This window comes from Pholcus phalangioides, unplaced genomic scaffold (assembly GCF_987345545.1).
Source record: "Pholcus phalangioides strain wild (caught in Gottingen) unplaced genomic scaffold, Ppha-v1.0 ptg000011l_1, whole genome shotgun sequence".
NCBI lineage: Eukaryota > Metazoa > Arthropoda > Arachnida > Araneae > Pholcidae > Pholcus > Pholcus phalangioides.
In genome coordinates this window covers 50,163,248-50,180,078 of record NW_028301604.1, presented here as the reverse complement: position 1 = coordinate 50,180,078, position 16,831 = coordinate 50,163,248, and the positions used below count along the sequence as shown (strand labels likewise).

The window sequence follows — 16,831 nt, the reverse complement described above, 5'->3', positions numbered from 1 at the left end:
TCCAAGCTTTAACCTGAAACACTTAGAAAAATGATATGTATTTACCTTCCAATATTTTCGTGGAACACCAAGAAATCTTTACAAGAGAAAGAACAGTTTACAAACCCCAGAATTAAAACATTTGAACAGTTGAATTAAATTTCATGGAAACTCACTGTTTCATAGCAAACAGCTCCAGCAAAATGGCGGATCAAGAAACCTTCATCATCACGTATTTCTCTATGGTCTTTCAATTTAGATTTTCTAGGGACATCTAATCGAACATTATCTTTATGTTTAGTGTGAACAGTTGCAGTAAAATGAACATAGCTCGACTTAGGTAATCTACTTTCTTCATCCAGAATATCAAAAATTCCATTACTCTTATTCTCAAGAAGATCTGAAATGATAGAATAATTTTTTAATAAATAAAAAATATGAATGATGAATGTCCATACATAAATTTCAAGAAGCAGCTTGTATATCATATTTTACACAAATACAGAATACCAATACACTGGTCATTCCAGAACAGGAAAAATACCCAATGAGGTGGCTGAGAAAAAGGTGCCCATAACAAATATGGATGCCATATATTTCTAAAATACAGCAATCCAATTAGAAAACTAAAAACTATATACACACGATAAAATATTATACAATGCCCATAAAAAATATTTATTTAGTCTTATTATATTTATACTTAAAAATATTTGTTTATTATTTATTAGTCTTATTTTAGATATGGGGTGTTTCTTAATTGACCCAAACATGTTTTTATTGCATTTATTTTTAAATGTTTCTTTTTAAATTGTGTTAAAATTTACTACTCCCGGGGGTATAAGCTATTCCATTTATTAAAAACAAAATTTGAAAAAAATTCCCTGGGACACCACGACCTAGAATTGTCCCTAGAATTTTTACTGCACTATGATTATGATGTCCTAGAGGGGTACCCCCTTCACATGGCAAAGCTGCACATTCATCACTACTGACAAGCTTTAAGCCAATGTTGGCATGCCTGCATTTTGCTAAAGATTTTTTCCCCATTTTCGCTTTTTGGCTAAAGGAATTTTTTATCTAGCTTAAACCCTGGAGGGGACCCTGCTCAAAGGAGAAAATCCCCCCAACTAGGGTAAAGAATTGTTTCAGGCACGGCACAGGGAGGCCTCAAGAGCTTATGGTAATGAGAGTTGGTAAATTTATTACGGTTTTTTCGTGAGTGAGAGTGAAATTAGTACGGAGATACCTGTAACCTGGTTGGAGCCACAGAACTTTACTTGCCCTGGTGGCATGTTGCTGTTAAGACGCCCCTGCATCTGGGCTGTATTAGGAAAAATGTTTGATCAACTTCTGTCAGCCAAAACATTTGCTGACAGCAGTATGGGAGCTCATTTTTGGTCGTGAACAGCAGAACTCCGGTAGAAATCATGCCGTAATGCATGCCAAGGTGCCCATAGATAAGGCTGTACTTCCATTTGAGCTCAAACTCTAGTCAAGGTACCTAAGATAACACTGCTTTCAGATGAAAAGCTTGAAAGTAATTTTGAAAAACTGTGATAAGAAAATCATTCCACTTTTCTTTTCCTTTCTCCTCTTAAATAAATAGCAGAATCTAATCACAGTTGTTTTTTTTCAAGAACATAAAAATAAACTTTTTTATTTTTCTTATTTAGATAGTAATTTCTTTAGTCAATGAAAAGGAGATGAAAATGAGTCACGATCAAATGTTATTTAGAAAAATAGGTGCCAATGTAGGTAAAATTTTACTGGGGAGCCATAGCTCCCCCAGCTATGTCTACAGCCCCCCCCCCCCCCATCCTGAAACAGGGCCCTAGACTGGGATCTTTTTCAATTTCTCAAGCCACACTTTTCACGGCCTTTTTGCAGTGAATTTAATAGCATGAAAAAACAGAAGAAAATGATAATTGCCCCGAGCCCCAGGACTAGAACCCTGCCAGATCCAATTATTTTTAATTGAATGCACGTGTTCAGTATGTACAGTCTGCAAAACAAATTTTCTTTTTCGTATAGAAACGTTTGGTTTAGGGAAAAAAAAAGCTGGTAAGTTGCTAACAATATCCGTTATAATCATTTTGAGGGCCATGGTACCCTCAGACATCACGTTGAGGTCCACCGAGAATTTCAGAAAAAGGAAGCAAATCACAGGAGGGAGTGTTGAATACAAGAAATGGCAGAAAGATCACAACGGCATTCGGGCAGGGGGATGTCCATTTTAAGCACAATCTGGTTCTGTAAACCCTGGGGGCTAAAAGAAAAAGACCCCAGCAAGTGCCAGACATTTTTTCAGATAGTGTGCAAGCTTTTCAGGAATTGATAGGTTTCCCGAAAGGGAGCGAGGCGAATGGTGGCTTTTTACCATTGGGAGTGTATAAAAGGCTTTGGCGACAGATCTGCACGTTGCATTTCTTCAAAGGGAAGAATTTGGATACATTTTCACAATCATATCCCCTGCTTATATATAAATATTTTCTTTTTTTTCTTTCTACCCCTATTTTTTTATCTCCTTCCTGAAGTGGATAGGAGTTGTATAGGGACTGTATCCACATTACATTGCTAAAGTTTAACAATTTTTTGTGACTAGAATATCAAATTATTTTTGAATATTTCACTCCTAACTATTTTTTACCCATAAATGTAACAAGAAAATTGGTAAATTAGAGATTATGCATAATCACTGATCGCCTCGGTAAATTCAATGAATTTTAATGTGTTTATCACTTTCACCGGCGATTATCCATAATTCCTAATTGAAGGACATATATTTGATAAATCAAAAAAAAATATATAACTTCTGCTCTCTTCATTTAACCTGTTTATTAGTTTTTGATACGTCCACAATACATATTTTTCCACAAAAATTAAATTAAAATAAGTGTCGAAAGGTTTTCTTCACACACATAATTATGTACAAATAAAACCAACATTACAGATCGAAAGCATAACTTTTGGTAAATTCAAGTAATTCATTGAAAATTCATCATATTTACCAATATGACCTTACGACGTGGGGATAATACATAATCACCAATAAATGTGATGAAGTCTTGGTATATGAACAAAATCTATTAAACTTACCAAAATGCTTATAACATAATCACTGAATTTTTAACGTTTACCATACCCTGTGTACAAATATTAAATGTGATGCGTTGCTACATGTGTGTGTTATATATCATGCTTTGTTTGAATCAGCCCACACGATGCTTCAGTCGTTGGCAGGACTTAGAAAAAAAGGCTTTCAAAAATAGCTTGTCGTCGTTCAACTAGACATCAGTCATGTTGAATGCACATTTTAGCACATCAGAATTAACTCATAAAATAAACAAATAATTTACAGATTTGAAATATCCCGGTTCGGGCATGGATGTTTACTAACACTAACAAATTCCCTGGACAGATCATGCTGATCCCTTGGGAATACGTGAGGATCACGTTATTTTTTTTTATGAATATTTTTGCTGATAATGAGTCAGGGGTCATTCAAGTAATACATCAGTATCGATGGGGGGAGGGGTTTCGAGTTTGCTGACTTTTGATGACAAGGGAGAGGGGGGTTGAATAATGCTTACGTCATCAACTATCCTTTATAAAAATATGAGATATTCTTAATGGCATCTTACTGGGTGTACCAAAAACGAGAAGAACCTTTCGCTAGTTTGTGAGCACCTGAACTAACATTCTTCTTATTGATAAGTCCTCAATAGAACCACTTTAGTGATCTCTGAATGTGTCCACTGATACTTCAAGTGAGCTGCAAATATGTTCTGGCAACACCACCTATAGAAGGACTCCTCCACACGATGCTCATGACGTCACTGAAGAAATCCATTTCACCTACTGCCATTGGATATGGTAGGCTGATGCATGAGATATCTTTACTTTTTTTTGCAGTATATGCAATGGGAATATGAGAAATGGCCTTCTTCTGTAGGAGATGTTGGTTCAGGCCGCTCAAGTGTTATAGAAATGTGTAGCAGACTGCTTAAAGTGCTCTGAAACTGTGTCGCGCATCACTCAAATGATCTGTAACTATGCTGTTGATCACTAAAATAATCTGGGAATGTCTCGCTGGTAACTTGAGTGATGTAGAACTGCACCATGAGCTGCGTAAGTGCTCCAAAACCATGCCACATAAGAGATCGCTCAATGTGCCACAGACAACTTAAGTGCTCTGGAACTGTGCCGTGGCTTACTCAAGTGATTTATAGATGTGTCGCGGGTCCGTGATCGTGCCACAGGCTATTTGAGTGATCTGAAAATGTGTCACGGGCCACTTAAATACTCTGGAATTGAGCCACTTAAGTGATCCATAAATGTGCTGCTTAGTTAATTTTCACCAAAATTAGGTTTGAGGTGGCGGACCACATTAGATATCCCTGAGGGCCACAAGTTTGGCATTTGTGGCTTAGAGGGTGGGTCACAATGAATTTCTTCAAGAAAAATTTTGTGTTCTTAGCTTTCTTATAACTTTGAAGTTGACAGAAATTGGTTATAACAACATATAAAGGTATTTTCTTCACAAATTAAATTTGTTTTTAATTATTTTTTTGCATCAAAAAAATTTTTTTTTTTGTTTTATCATGGGAAGGGGGCATAGTGGGGCTCATGCCACCCCCCCTCCCGCATACCTATCTGATTCCAATATGCATTAAGAGGTATGAAGAGAAGTGCTGATGAAAATTTTTTGACAAGGGGGTTGTGAAAAGTGGCTAAAAATTTGCTGATGTAATACTTGAACGACCCCTCATCATTGTGTTGTTTACAAAATATTTACACTCTTTTTTTTTTTCTTCTTTCAAATAGTTTTGTCAGTCCGCCCATTTCCTCTGGAATAAATGATTGGAAGGTGTAAGTCCTAAACTTTATCACACTTATTGATTTAGCATATAACATGAATTTAAATCCTCAACATAAATATTATAATTGAAAATAGTGTGAAAAGCAAAATTATTACTTTCACGTCTGAAAAAAACTTGTTTTAAAGTTTTTCAAAAGCACATTTATATATGATGCAGAAAAATAAATCAGAGCTCCAAGAAATAACGGTTAAATAAAAACCGGAAAATATTTTGTTTATTAATTACAAAATAAATCAGTGCTATAATGAGAAAGAATAAATATTTCAGTAGGAAAAGAGAAACATGGTAAACAAAATCTAATTAACTATGAAGTATTGTAATCATTGTTTCATTGAATTTTATTTCAAGGTTATACATGTTTAAACAAATACTGAAATTCTGTTGCAAAAGTTTACTCTAATTTTGCAATATAAGCTAAGGATTCCTAACATTTTTTAATATCGTTCATGCTTTTGTTATTAGTATCTCTTTTTCCCTTTAAATCAACCTCTGCTCGACTCATGAGGCAATCAGTGTATTTAAATTTCTCTTTCGAACCTAGGATAAGCATTCTGATCTTTGGATTTGGTTTATCCATTATGGAATGAGTGAAAGATAATTTCAGTGGCACAATTTCATGTGGATACAGCCCCCTTATAACTTTGGTCGATTTATGGTTGAGAAAAAAAGGAGGAAGAGACAGGAAGAAAAACAGAATAAGACAAGAAAGGTCTTTTCTTCCGCTTCCCACAAGTGCGGGAATGGATTGTGCTGATTTGTATTCAAATTCCCCATGTGCGGAAATGCGACATGCGGAATAGTCTATACACCGTGTAAAAGGAGCGGGGAAAAAACACGTGAATCAAAATAAATAGAGACTTGAAAAAAATTTTCGGCATACTTAAAAAAAGCACATTCAATGCAAACATCAAACATTAATATGATTGATATGAGCATCCCTGGCCACATATGTTCACACACAACACGTTCTTGCACAAACCAATTTGTTAGAAATTCCCCAGAAGGAATGTTTATGAGGTGCATGTATGATTAAGTAGTAGTAGGCTAGGATGAAGAATTAGAAAAGTAATGTTGTTTTGTTTGCATATGTTGCAAGCTTGTTTTTAACATGTTACCTGGTGAGATTTTTCGCACACCAGCCTTTCTACTTGGCCCACAATTGAAGAGTAAAAATGTTCACTCATGGGATATGACCTTTTCTTTTTAAATCAAGAATTATGATTCCCATAACACTGATGAATGCCCTTTCTCCAAAGTGGAACACCATTTTGAATTTTTTATAAAATTCAAAATGGTGATTGATTTTTATCTTTTTAGATCTATTTTCATTTAGTTCAATTTTTATGACAAAATATTATGGTGTACATACCATGTACGAGCAAAACTAATTAAATGAAGAAAGGAGAGGTGATAAGTTTAAATTTATCAAACTAACAAAATTCATTTTGGAAATGGTGTGTTCACACCGTCACCAAAATATTCACCTTAGTCTCACCCCCCCTCCCGTTCCCCAATTCTTGCTTTGCCCTCAGTAGAGAAAACGGTTGATGCTGCCAAAGAGAAATGAGAAAAAGTGATTTTGCCATGAAAGTGAGAGCCGCTCTTAGGAGCGTACGACAGGAGCGGTTGCACTGAGCACCGTGCTTTGTAGGCCCCCGCACTCACGGTAAACTATTGGAGACTTTCATGTGAATTCTGAAATTACTTCTTGCATTAATTCTGAAGTTTCAACAATTCTTGAAATCCCGCCCCCCCCTTGTAAATTCTGAATTTTTATTGATGCTGGATTTATTTTTTTCAATTATTTTTGATTCATCTAGTCCAAAATTTTTAGTGTTAATTTATTGAATTGTGTATCTAACATTTTCTGTATGGATATTTTTTGTATAGTTTGAAATATTGGATGCCGATTCCTCCACAGTTTTTACAGATTCTGTTTTTTTTCCACGATATCGGGAATATTTTACAATTTTAACGGCTGTTCCAATCCTTTACGGTTTAAAAAAAAAAACGCGCACGCATTCACAATATTGTAGGGACAAGACAAATTTACGCCGTATAAACGCGGTCTTTGAATGCCGGCCGATGGCCGCGAAAGTATCGTAATGTCCCGTATATAACCAGAAGGGAGAAAATCTGCAGGGTAATAAAAATCCGAAATTTGAAACTTCTGTACACGGCCCCTCATTCACGGAAGTAACCAGAGATCAGGGGGCGCCCTAAAACCATTCTTGTATATTTTGATATAATGGATGCTGATTCTTTGCCCCCACCAAATATATAAAATCGGGCAAATATTTTTCGTGTCTGAAACTGTTGAGACGCACCGGGCCCCTTAGGTAAGGGTGGGAGTGTCGTCAAAAAGAATGGGCCCACCCAGGCACGGCTCAGGGTCCAAAAGAAGAGAAATCTCACAAAAATTAGATCTGGTTGAAACTTTCGATAATTTGCCTAATAGGGCCTCAGAAAAATCACTTGGGCTGGGGCCCATCAAAGATCCTAGAGCAGGCAGCGTGTGGGGCACCTTATACACTTATATAGGGGTTCTCAAACTTTTCCCAGCTGCAGCACCTCTTTCTCTAATCAACGCTTATCTGCGGCTCCCCATATAGCAGTTTAACAAAGAGTCTCTTCGAAAAACCTTTGCAGGGTGCCACGGCACACAGTTCGAGAACCCCTGCGTTATGTATTTGTATCACTTTTGGTTTTCAATGTAAGCTTCCCCAATATTTTGAAACACTATACTCAAATGACCAGCAACATTAGTGTGTGGTGATGGTTGTCAATTTAAATTATTGGAGAACTTGAAACGTGAATCCAACTAAATCATCAACAATCCAATCCAAAAAATTGTAAAATACATATGATAGAATTATTCAATTCGATAATACGCATTAGCACGTAGTGCCGTCTTAACACATGGGTCTACCCGGGCACAGTCCGGGGGCCTCACAAAAATGAGATTTGGTTGAAATTTTCTATAATTTACCTGGTAGGGCCTCAGAAAAATCACTTATCCCGGTGTTCTTAAGACGGCCCTGTTAGAATGGTTTTTTAAAGAGGTTATGATCGAAACCATCATTGATTGATGATTTTGCCCATTTTCCACCACTTTATTGGTTTATAATAGAATTTCAGTTTTTTGTGAATATTATGGGGGGGGGGGGGCACAGTCAGTGCAGTCTTAAGGCATGGGCGTGGCCTGGGGGCCTCAGGAGGGAAAAAAAGTCTCACAAAAATGAGATATGGTTGAAATTTTCGAAAATTTGTTTGGTATGGCCTCAGAAAAATCACTTGGTCCGGGAGCACAGGGCATCTGTCCCAGAGACCTTTTAAATTAACAGAAATTGAAAAATATAGCACATAAAGGTATTTTCTTTCAATATTTTAATTTATTTAAAAAAAAAATTTAATTTTTGGTTGTCTTGGACAAGGCCTTCTTTAGAGCGTCATGGGCCCCCCGACCAAGTAATTTTTCTGAGATCCCACCTGGCAAATTATTGAAAACTTTAACTGCGTCTCATTTGTGTGAGGCTCGCATTCTCTTGAGGTGCCCGGGTGGGCCCATGCATTAAGACTGCACTGGTCTTGGGGCAGACATGGTACCCTATACCCCCTCCTGCATAGGTTTGTTACATTTTACTGTGGTAAAAATCTTACCAGTACTGCAAAAGTAGTTTGAAGAACGGACCATCGCTGAAATCAAATAGATTCGAAACAAAAATACGGGACACTCTACTTCAAAAAAGGACGTAATATCAGTAAAAAATATATGTAAATATTGTGGGCCTGTACAGAGAAATGACTCGTATACTTTGAGCAACACCAATCATTTTTGACTTCCGGCATCGGTGTGTGCTAATAAATGCCAGGAGCTTAGGTAATAAGAAAGATTTTTAGAAACTATGATAGAGAGAGCTGTGGAGGGCCTGAATCTTATAGCCATTACAGAATTTTTGGCAAATAATGGGGATGAATCTTTCTTACACATCTCAGGATACAATACTTTTTTAAGCAAAAGATCTGATAGGAAAGGGGGTAGAGTGTTGATATACGTGAAATCACGTTTGAAGGCTAATCATGTTTGAAGTGTAAAGTGCAGAGAAGTGATATTTAAACTATATGAGCTGAGCTTGAAAACAAGACGGCATAAACTTATTGTTGGGGTTTTGGGGTTTTTTACAATTCACCGAATAGGGATCCAAACTACATCGTCAAAATGCATGATGAAATTTCCAACATGTGTAAGCGTATGAGGGTTGTTACACTAGGGGATTTCAATTACCTGGCTATAGATTGGGAGAACCTTTCAGCTAGAGATCAATATGACAAAGACTTCAAGTTGGTGCTCGATAGTTTTTTGTATCAGCATGTATCAGAAGCCAATAGGGGGTACAGCTATTTTGGATTTAGTTCTCACTAATTCTGAGGATCTTGTTGAGCATGTTTCGGTGGGGGACGAGTTTTCTTCCAGTGATCATCGTTGTCAGTTTTCTCTAAGTTTTCTTCGGGTAAGGTTGATAACAAAAGACTGGTTCCTTGTCTTCGGAGCACTACATTTAATGTTTTGAAAGAAAGGTTAGTGGAAGTTTTCAAAGAGACCAGTTGGAATCAGTGAAGTTCCCCCTCTCGATAGGAGGGTCTAGAGTAGAGAGCAGTGTAGGTATGTGTAGTGCTTTTAATGCCTTTTTCGTGTCAGTTTTCAATATAGAATACAATATTCAAAGTACAGGTGTTGCATGGAGTAATAAAATCCTCAATGATATTCAAGTGGAAGATGTGGAGGTCCTAAATCTTCTAAAAAATGTATGTGTGAGCAAAGCATCAGGATCAAATAATATATATCCTAGGGTCCTCAGGGAATGTGCTAATGAATTGTTGGGGCCATTGGCGCAGATTTACAGGAGTAGTATTGCTGAAGGCATCGTCCCAAGGGATTGGTAGCTTGCTAATGTTGTTCGGATATTTAAGAAGGGTAGTAGAAAGCTGTGTCCAATTATTGTCCAGTGAGTTTGACGAGCTCCCTCTCGAAAATTTTGGAAATCATTATCAAAAAGCGATTGGGGAAGAGGTTAGATGAGAATAGTATATTGTCAGATCATCAGGAAGGAAAAGTCATGTGTAACTAACCTCCTTTGCTTCTATGATCACATGAATAAGGCTTCGGGTAAGGGCAAAAATGTAGATGTTTACCTTGATTTCCAGAAGGTATTCGATCAAGTCCAACATGGCGAACTTTTGAAGCGCTTACATGAGATTGGAATTGGCAACTTACAGAACTCTATATATTCGTGGTTGAGAGGTCAAAACGAGTTATGATGAATGGGGAATTTTCTGATTGGACAGGCATCACTAGTGAAGTTCTTCGAGGAAGTGTCCTTGACCCCATTTTTTCCCCCTTTTTATTGATAAATTTAATCAGGGTATAGATGGGATTGCTAGCAAATTCGCAGATGATGTAAAGCTAATGGTGGTAGTCAGGAATCAAAGCTATAGGGAGTTGCTCCTGACCAACTTAAACAGAATTGGAACATGGGCAAATGAATGGAGTATAAAGTTCAGTGTTAACTAGTGCAGGGTCTCTCATTTTGGTTCAAATAACCCATGTTTCTCTTATGAGTTGAATGGTGCCACTTAGAGATGTAAAATTCTCGAGAATAATCTTTCAGAGAATATTCTCATCGAGGAGAATATTCTCTGCTAGGACTACTATTATAAATAACTTCAGAATATTCTTATAAGTTCTTGATGAGAATATTCTCCTCTTATTTATAATATATACACTGCTGGCCACCGTAAATGCAACACCCTGAAGGAAGCATGCAAATAATATGAAATTTACAACATGCATTAGCGGAGGTGAGATATGCAAATGATTAAAATTTCAGCACAGACGCACATCACGCGCGCCTGTGGCGCCACTTCAAAGCGCTATTTAAGGCTTGGAGATTTTGACGATTTGAAGTACGGCAATTGTGTTTTTCTTGTGGTTTTTTCAAAAAAACGATCAATTATGCCTCGTAGAAAACAGCGATCATCTTTTGATCAAGTATCCGAGTTCGACAGAGGAAGGATAGTGGCCTACCGAGATTGTGGATTATCTTTCAGGGAAATCGGTAGTCGTGTTGGACGAAACCAAACAACTGTAATGCGGATATGGGATCGTTGGATGCAGGAGGGTACGACAGACCGACGTGTTCGATCGCATCCACCTCAGTGCACCACTTCACGTGATGACAGGCGTATTGTGCGTATGGCAGTGACGGATCGCTCAGCCACATCACAAACCATAGCACAGCACATTCAGTCTGTACCGCATCATCCAGTGTCTGCGCGTACCATTCGACGCCGTTTACAGCAGAGTGGTCTGTCCGCAAGACGTCCATTGCTTCGTCTACCCTTGACGCAGAACCACAGACGTCTCCGCCGCCAATGGTGCGATGAAAGAAGGATGTGGACGGCACAATGGAATGAAATTGTCTTTACTGACGAGTCACGCTTCTGTCTGCAACACCACGATGGTCGGATTCGAGTCTGGAGACACCGTGGAGAGAGGATGCTGAACAGCTGCGTTATGCACCGCCACACTGGTCCTACACCGGGTATTATGGTATGGGGCGGTATTGGATATCACTCTCGCACTCCTCTAGTACGCATTGCCGGTACTTTAAAAAGCCAGCGCTACATCTCCGAGGTGTTGGAGCCAGTTGTCCTTCCTTACCTTCAGGGCTTGCCCACAGCCATATTTCAACAGGATAATGCGCGACCACACGTGACACGCATTGTCCAAAGGTTCTTCGTCAATCGCCAGATTGAATTGCTTCCCTGGCCAGCTCGCTCTCCGGATCTTTTGCCGATAGAAAACATGTGGTCCATGGTTGCTCAACGATTGACCCAGATTACATCCCCAGCTGCCACACCAGATCAACTTTGGCAACGTGTGGAAGCTGCTTGGTCTGCTGTACCCCAAGAACACATCTAAAGTCTCTTTGAATCAATGCCGAGGCGTGTGGCAGCGCTGATCTCCAAGAATGGCGGCTACTCTGGCTACTGATTTTGGCAGGAACCACACTTCACAGAAGTCTATAAATTTAATCATTTGATGCTTGGTCAACATGTTATCTACAAAATAAATATTGTTACAATATCTCTTGTCTTTCTTGGTGTTGCAATTTGGGTGGCCAGCAGTGTAGTTACATATAATATCCTTGAGAATATTCTCTGGAAGGAATACTTTCATAAATTACTGGAGAATATTCTTATAGTAAATAATAAGAATTATTCTTAAGTTATTAATAATAGTCCTTCCAGAGAATATTCTCCTCGATGAGAATATTCTTCAGTTACCGAAATCTTTCCAGAGAGTATTATCAAGAACATATGTAATAACATGTTCAGTCCCCCCCCACCCCTGGGCTGCGATAAATAACTTGAGAATAATAATTATTTTTGTATAATTATTATTTTTGATAAGAATATTCTCTAGTAATTTATAATAGTAGCCCTTTCAGAGAATATATTCTCAAGAATATTCTCTGTCCCTGTCTCTCTTCCAGTCACGAAGATTGGTATATAGAAGTTTGTAGACCACAATATTAAAGTTTGAAAGCAAAAAAATTGAACCAACAGGGCTGAATTACACAACTTTAAAAAAAAAAGAAAGAAGTGATACAGAATTTAAGTGTATTGTGCATTAAAAAAAACAACAGTTCTGTATCTTCTTAGAATGAAGGTGATTGTATAATAATTCATCGCGCATAATCTATATACATATAACAACATGTCCTGACTGACTGATTCATCATCATCGAGCCAGAAGCACTGAAATTATAAATATCAAATTTGGTCAATAGTTTTGTTTCGCCCCGTAAAGTCTCACTAAGAAGAGGTTTTTGAAATTTGACTGCTAAGGGGTGTCAAAAGGGGGTTTGAAGGTAACATAACAAAATCACGCCAAGCCTGAAGTGCTGAAGCTATATTCATGAAATTTGGAGAGAACTTTTATTTTATAACGTAAAGACTAAGAAAGAAGGGGTTTTCTGGAATTTGAACTGCGGGGGGGGGGGGGGGGGGTCAAAAGGGGGTTCGGAGGTAATATGTAGAAATTATACTGAACAAAAACAGCTGAAGCTATAGTCCTGAAACTTGATCAGTAGTTTCATTTCATGAAGTGAAGACCCACTAAGAAAGGGTTTTCAAAATTTGACCCTTAACTGTTGTTCATTTTTGACATGATGTTACGGTTTCTTGACTTATCTACTCTCATCACAAACTGTAAAAAAAGAACTGGATTTTTTAAAATTCGACTCCTAAGGGAGTCATAAGAGGGTTTAAAGGTTATATAGCGAAATCATGCTAAGCCAAAACCGATATAGCTATAATTATGAAATTTGGTCAGTGGGTTTAGTTTGTAATGTAGAGGCTCACTAAAAAGGAATATTTCAAAATTCAACATCCAAGGGGTCATATATGGGGGGTTTCAAAAGTTATATGGCACAATCATCGCTGAGTGCAAAAAGCAGAAGCTATAAATATGAAATTTGGTGAGAATTATATTTCATAATACAAAGAATCACTCTACGCGATGGAATATCTGAAAATTTCACCCCCAACATGGTAAAAATGTTATATGGGGGAAATCATTGCAGAACAAATTTCAGATGACTAAATTCACGCGAGCGAAGTCATGGGTTACAGCTACTAATATTTAAGAAAATAACAAATTATATTGATTTTTATACCACTTCACATCTTCATATGAATTCTGAGAACAGAAAATGTGCATAGGAAAAGTGCATTAGCACATGTTCTCGTCTCTTTTCTCTACAAACCGATTAAAGTGCATCCCCTCAGACAAAAAGAGTGGAGAAAAAAGATGATTTTGTATGAAAAAAGAATGTGTTTTTCATCACTCCTACGAGAAGTTTTAGGGTTGGTTTCTTAGGGGCACACACATGGGCGTAACAATAGCAGCAAAGGAATGGTGTTTCCATTTCTTCCATTCAACTACCGATGTAATATTATATCAGAAATACTGGATAGGTTAATTCGCACGCGCACGGTTGCTGTATTTCAGAAATATATGACATTCATATTTGTTATGGGCATCTTTTCTCAGCCATCTCATTGGGCATTTTGCCTGTTGTGGCCTTGTATTTGTATCAAAACTTTTCTAACTGATCAAGAAACATTTTTTATCTCAACTTTATTTGCCTTCCCTTCAGAAATTCATTGCAAAAGCAGCTCCACACGTAAGGTCTCATTAGCATATTGTGAACTAAGTATGGAAATGTTTGTTTGTTAACAGGGAAGGGGGTTCACCTTCTTATCTCCTAGATTTGCAGGCTGATAACGATAACTAGCAGGGTAAAAAAAATGTCTGTTTAAATCATAGTTTCAAAATTCCCAAGAATCACTTTGATGGGAAAAAAAATTCTTTTACGAAAAGGAAAAAACTATTGCACAGTGTATTGTTGGAGATGAATGCTTGAAATTTAACATTTTAACGGAAAAGTTCATTTTGAATCTGATTTTATACTTTCCCTAAATTTGGTATAGTTTTTGCATAATTCAACAAGTTTTTCTCCTGAATTTATGGAGTTTTGCCGATGTATGAAAGATTTATCAAGTTTTGCAGCAGTATGAATTCATTATGTGTGGTTCCTATTCTTTTAACCCCACAATGTCGAATGACATACTTTGTACATCGGGCCCGAACTTCACATGCCGTCGAGCAGCGGTCAACTGCATATCTTAATTTCTCTTTAATCCATATTATAGGGTGCATTAAAGGTTAACAGTGGCACAGTTTAAAGTTAATGGAAAAAATAATTTCAGAATTATCGGGACAAATTTCAGATTTAATAAAAGAAATAATTGATCAAAAAAGTTAACTAATAAAAGGAAGTTATTTGAAAATAAATAAAAATTCAAGTTTAATGAAATAAATATATTTAAAGCAATTTCACGTAAATGGATAGCATGCGAGAAATAAAAAGCTTTCATAGCTAATTAGAGGCCAACTTATTATATTTTTAACATTGCATGTGTTCACAAGAGTTTGAAGTTTTCATTTCAAGAGCTCACAAGTCTTATTTTATCATATTTTTTTTTTAAAAATAATTTAAACAGAGAATCACCTATGGCATTTTCCTTTAAAATCTACTGTAGCTCATGTTTGTTTAGATTCAGCACTGCCAGTCGTGACATCACACTAATGTGCCCTATTTCACGATCTTTGCATGTTTGATATTCAAAATAGAAATTATGTGGCATTGTACAATCATAACTAATATTATTTTCATATATCACATTTTATTGTCAGTGATGAACATATACAGCTTAACACACACGTGGGTATTCCAGATATTATTCTAAAGAGCATGTTTCAGCCTGTTCAGCTAAAACACCCTATATAATTATTCTAAAAAACATGATTTAGCCCGTTGAGATAAAACACCCTGTGCAATTCAGTTGGTAATTTTTTTACAGCCATGAGGCCGAGTTATAAATCCATTTTTTGGGCAGCAGTAGAAGAGAATAAAACTATTTTACCAAAGAAAATATCATATAAATTTATAGGTAATACAAGTGATACCATATAATATCATAGACAGGACGTTACTTTATGAACACATGAAAATTCAAATTAATTAAATAATTAGTTTAAAAGTTGTAACTTTTTGATTAAACATCTGTGAAAACAGATGATTCCATTTGAATCTCCTCCAACCTAAGAGATGGGAATCATTTAAATCTCCTCCGGGCTTGAAGAGTTAAAAAAAGCAAAGAGATTTTATAAAAACAATTTAATAAAATACAGTTTTATTATAAAACAAAAGTAAAAACCACCACTATTTTTCATTACAAAAAAGGGAAGAAAGAGCTAGAATGTGACGAGTTTTGCAACGAAACCAAAAGCACCAAGTACACACAGGTTTGGATATAACAAGTTTTGATGCAGGCAGAATAGAGTGGATTATTGCTGCAGCTGGCAAGAGGAATTTAAAGAGTTTTGCAGCAGATTTTTGATGTTTTTTTTAGGTTTAGAAGTTCTTTGCAACTGTTTGAACCACAGGTCCCCCCAAAGAGGTTGGCTTAAAGAACAAAATGGCAAGAAAATCTAAATTATACACTTTTTGATTTAACGACTTTGCAACTGGACGACTCATAACATGCAGAGAGTCAGATATTTTTTTTTCATCAAACTTTTTTAGCAATGTGTGCCAGCAAAATGGCGAACTCTGTGTTGATAGCAGCCACATCATCCATTGGTTTAATGCATGTGAGAATGAAAATTTCGTAGCAGAGAATGGTGCTCACTTATACGGTTATGATCAGTGAAATAAGCATTATTTTCTCTAAATGCTACTTACTCAAAGATATATTATATTTCTACAAAGTTCAAGAAAAAAATACAGTTGATGCTAGTTTTTATGAACCCATACAAACTTGATAATTAGTTCGTAAAATCGAAAGTTCGTAAATGGGAGAAACAAAAAAAATATGGGAAATTAAAAATGAGTAAGTCATCTATACCTTTATTGATAATTCCCATAAAATTCACTTATTTTTGTTTGCTTCACTGCAACATTGCACACTGCATTGATATAGGATAACATTTCATGTGAATTTGGCTTCTCTGAAATATTTTCGGGATGGTGGAACGGCACTGAAACCACTTGCCATAGAAACGATTTTATGATGATCTTTGATTACACGATTCACTGCAATTTTTTTAATCCCATATTTTTTTTAGCAATTTCTGTCTCTGTAAGCTTGCACATTGATTTCATTCAAAATATATATTTCCTTTTTCATCTACTGTCAAGCACTCTCTTTTGTTTTGTTGACATTGCAAAATGGAAAGTAGACGAACAGCAGTTTGCTCATGATAGACTCTCAACTTAGAAATGGCTTATCAACAATCTAATGTATCATACCATTTTTGAAACCACCAGTTAATTCAC

General features: G+C 36.6%; 1 protein-coding gene across 3 annotated transcripts in view; it reads right to left on the bottom strand.

Moving 5' to 3' along the window:
- Positions 1 to 16,831, bottom strand: part of jar (Myosin heavy chain 95F jaguar) — a 396,549-nt gene that overhangs the window by 216,923 nt on the left and 162,795 nt on the right. For all 3 annotated transcript variants that reach the window (XM_089239616.1, XM_089239617.1, XM_089239618.1), the window contains one exon: positions 156 to 379. In XM_089239616.1, coding sequence (XP_089095742.1) covers positions 156 to 379 — 224 coding nt within the window. The remainder of the gene's footprint in view (positions 1 to 155; positions 380 to 16,831) is intronic.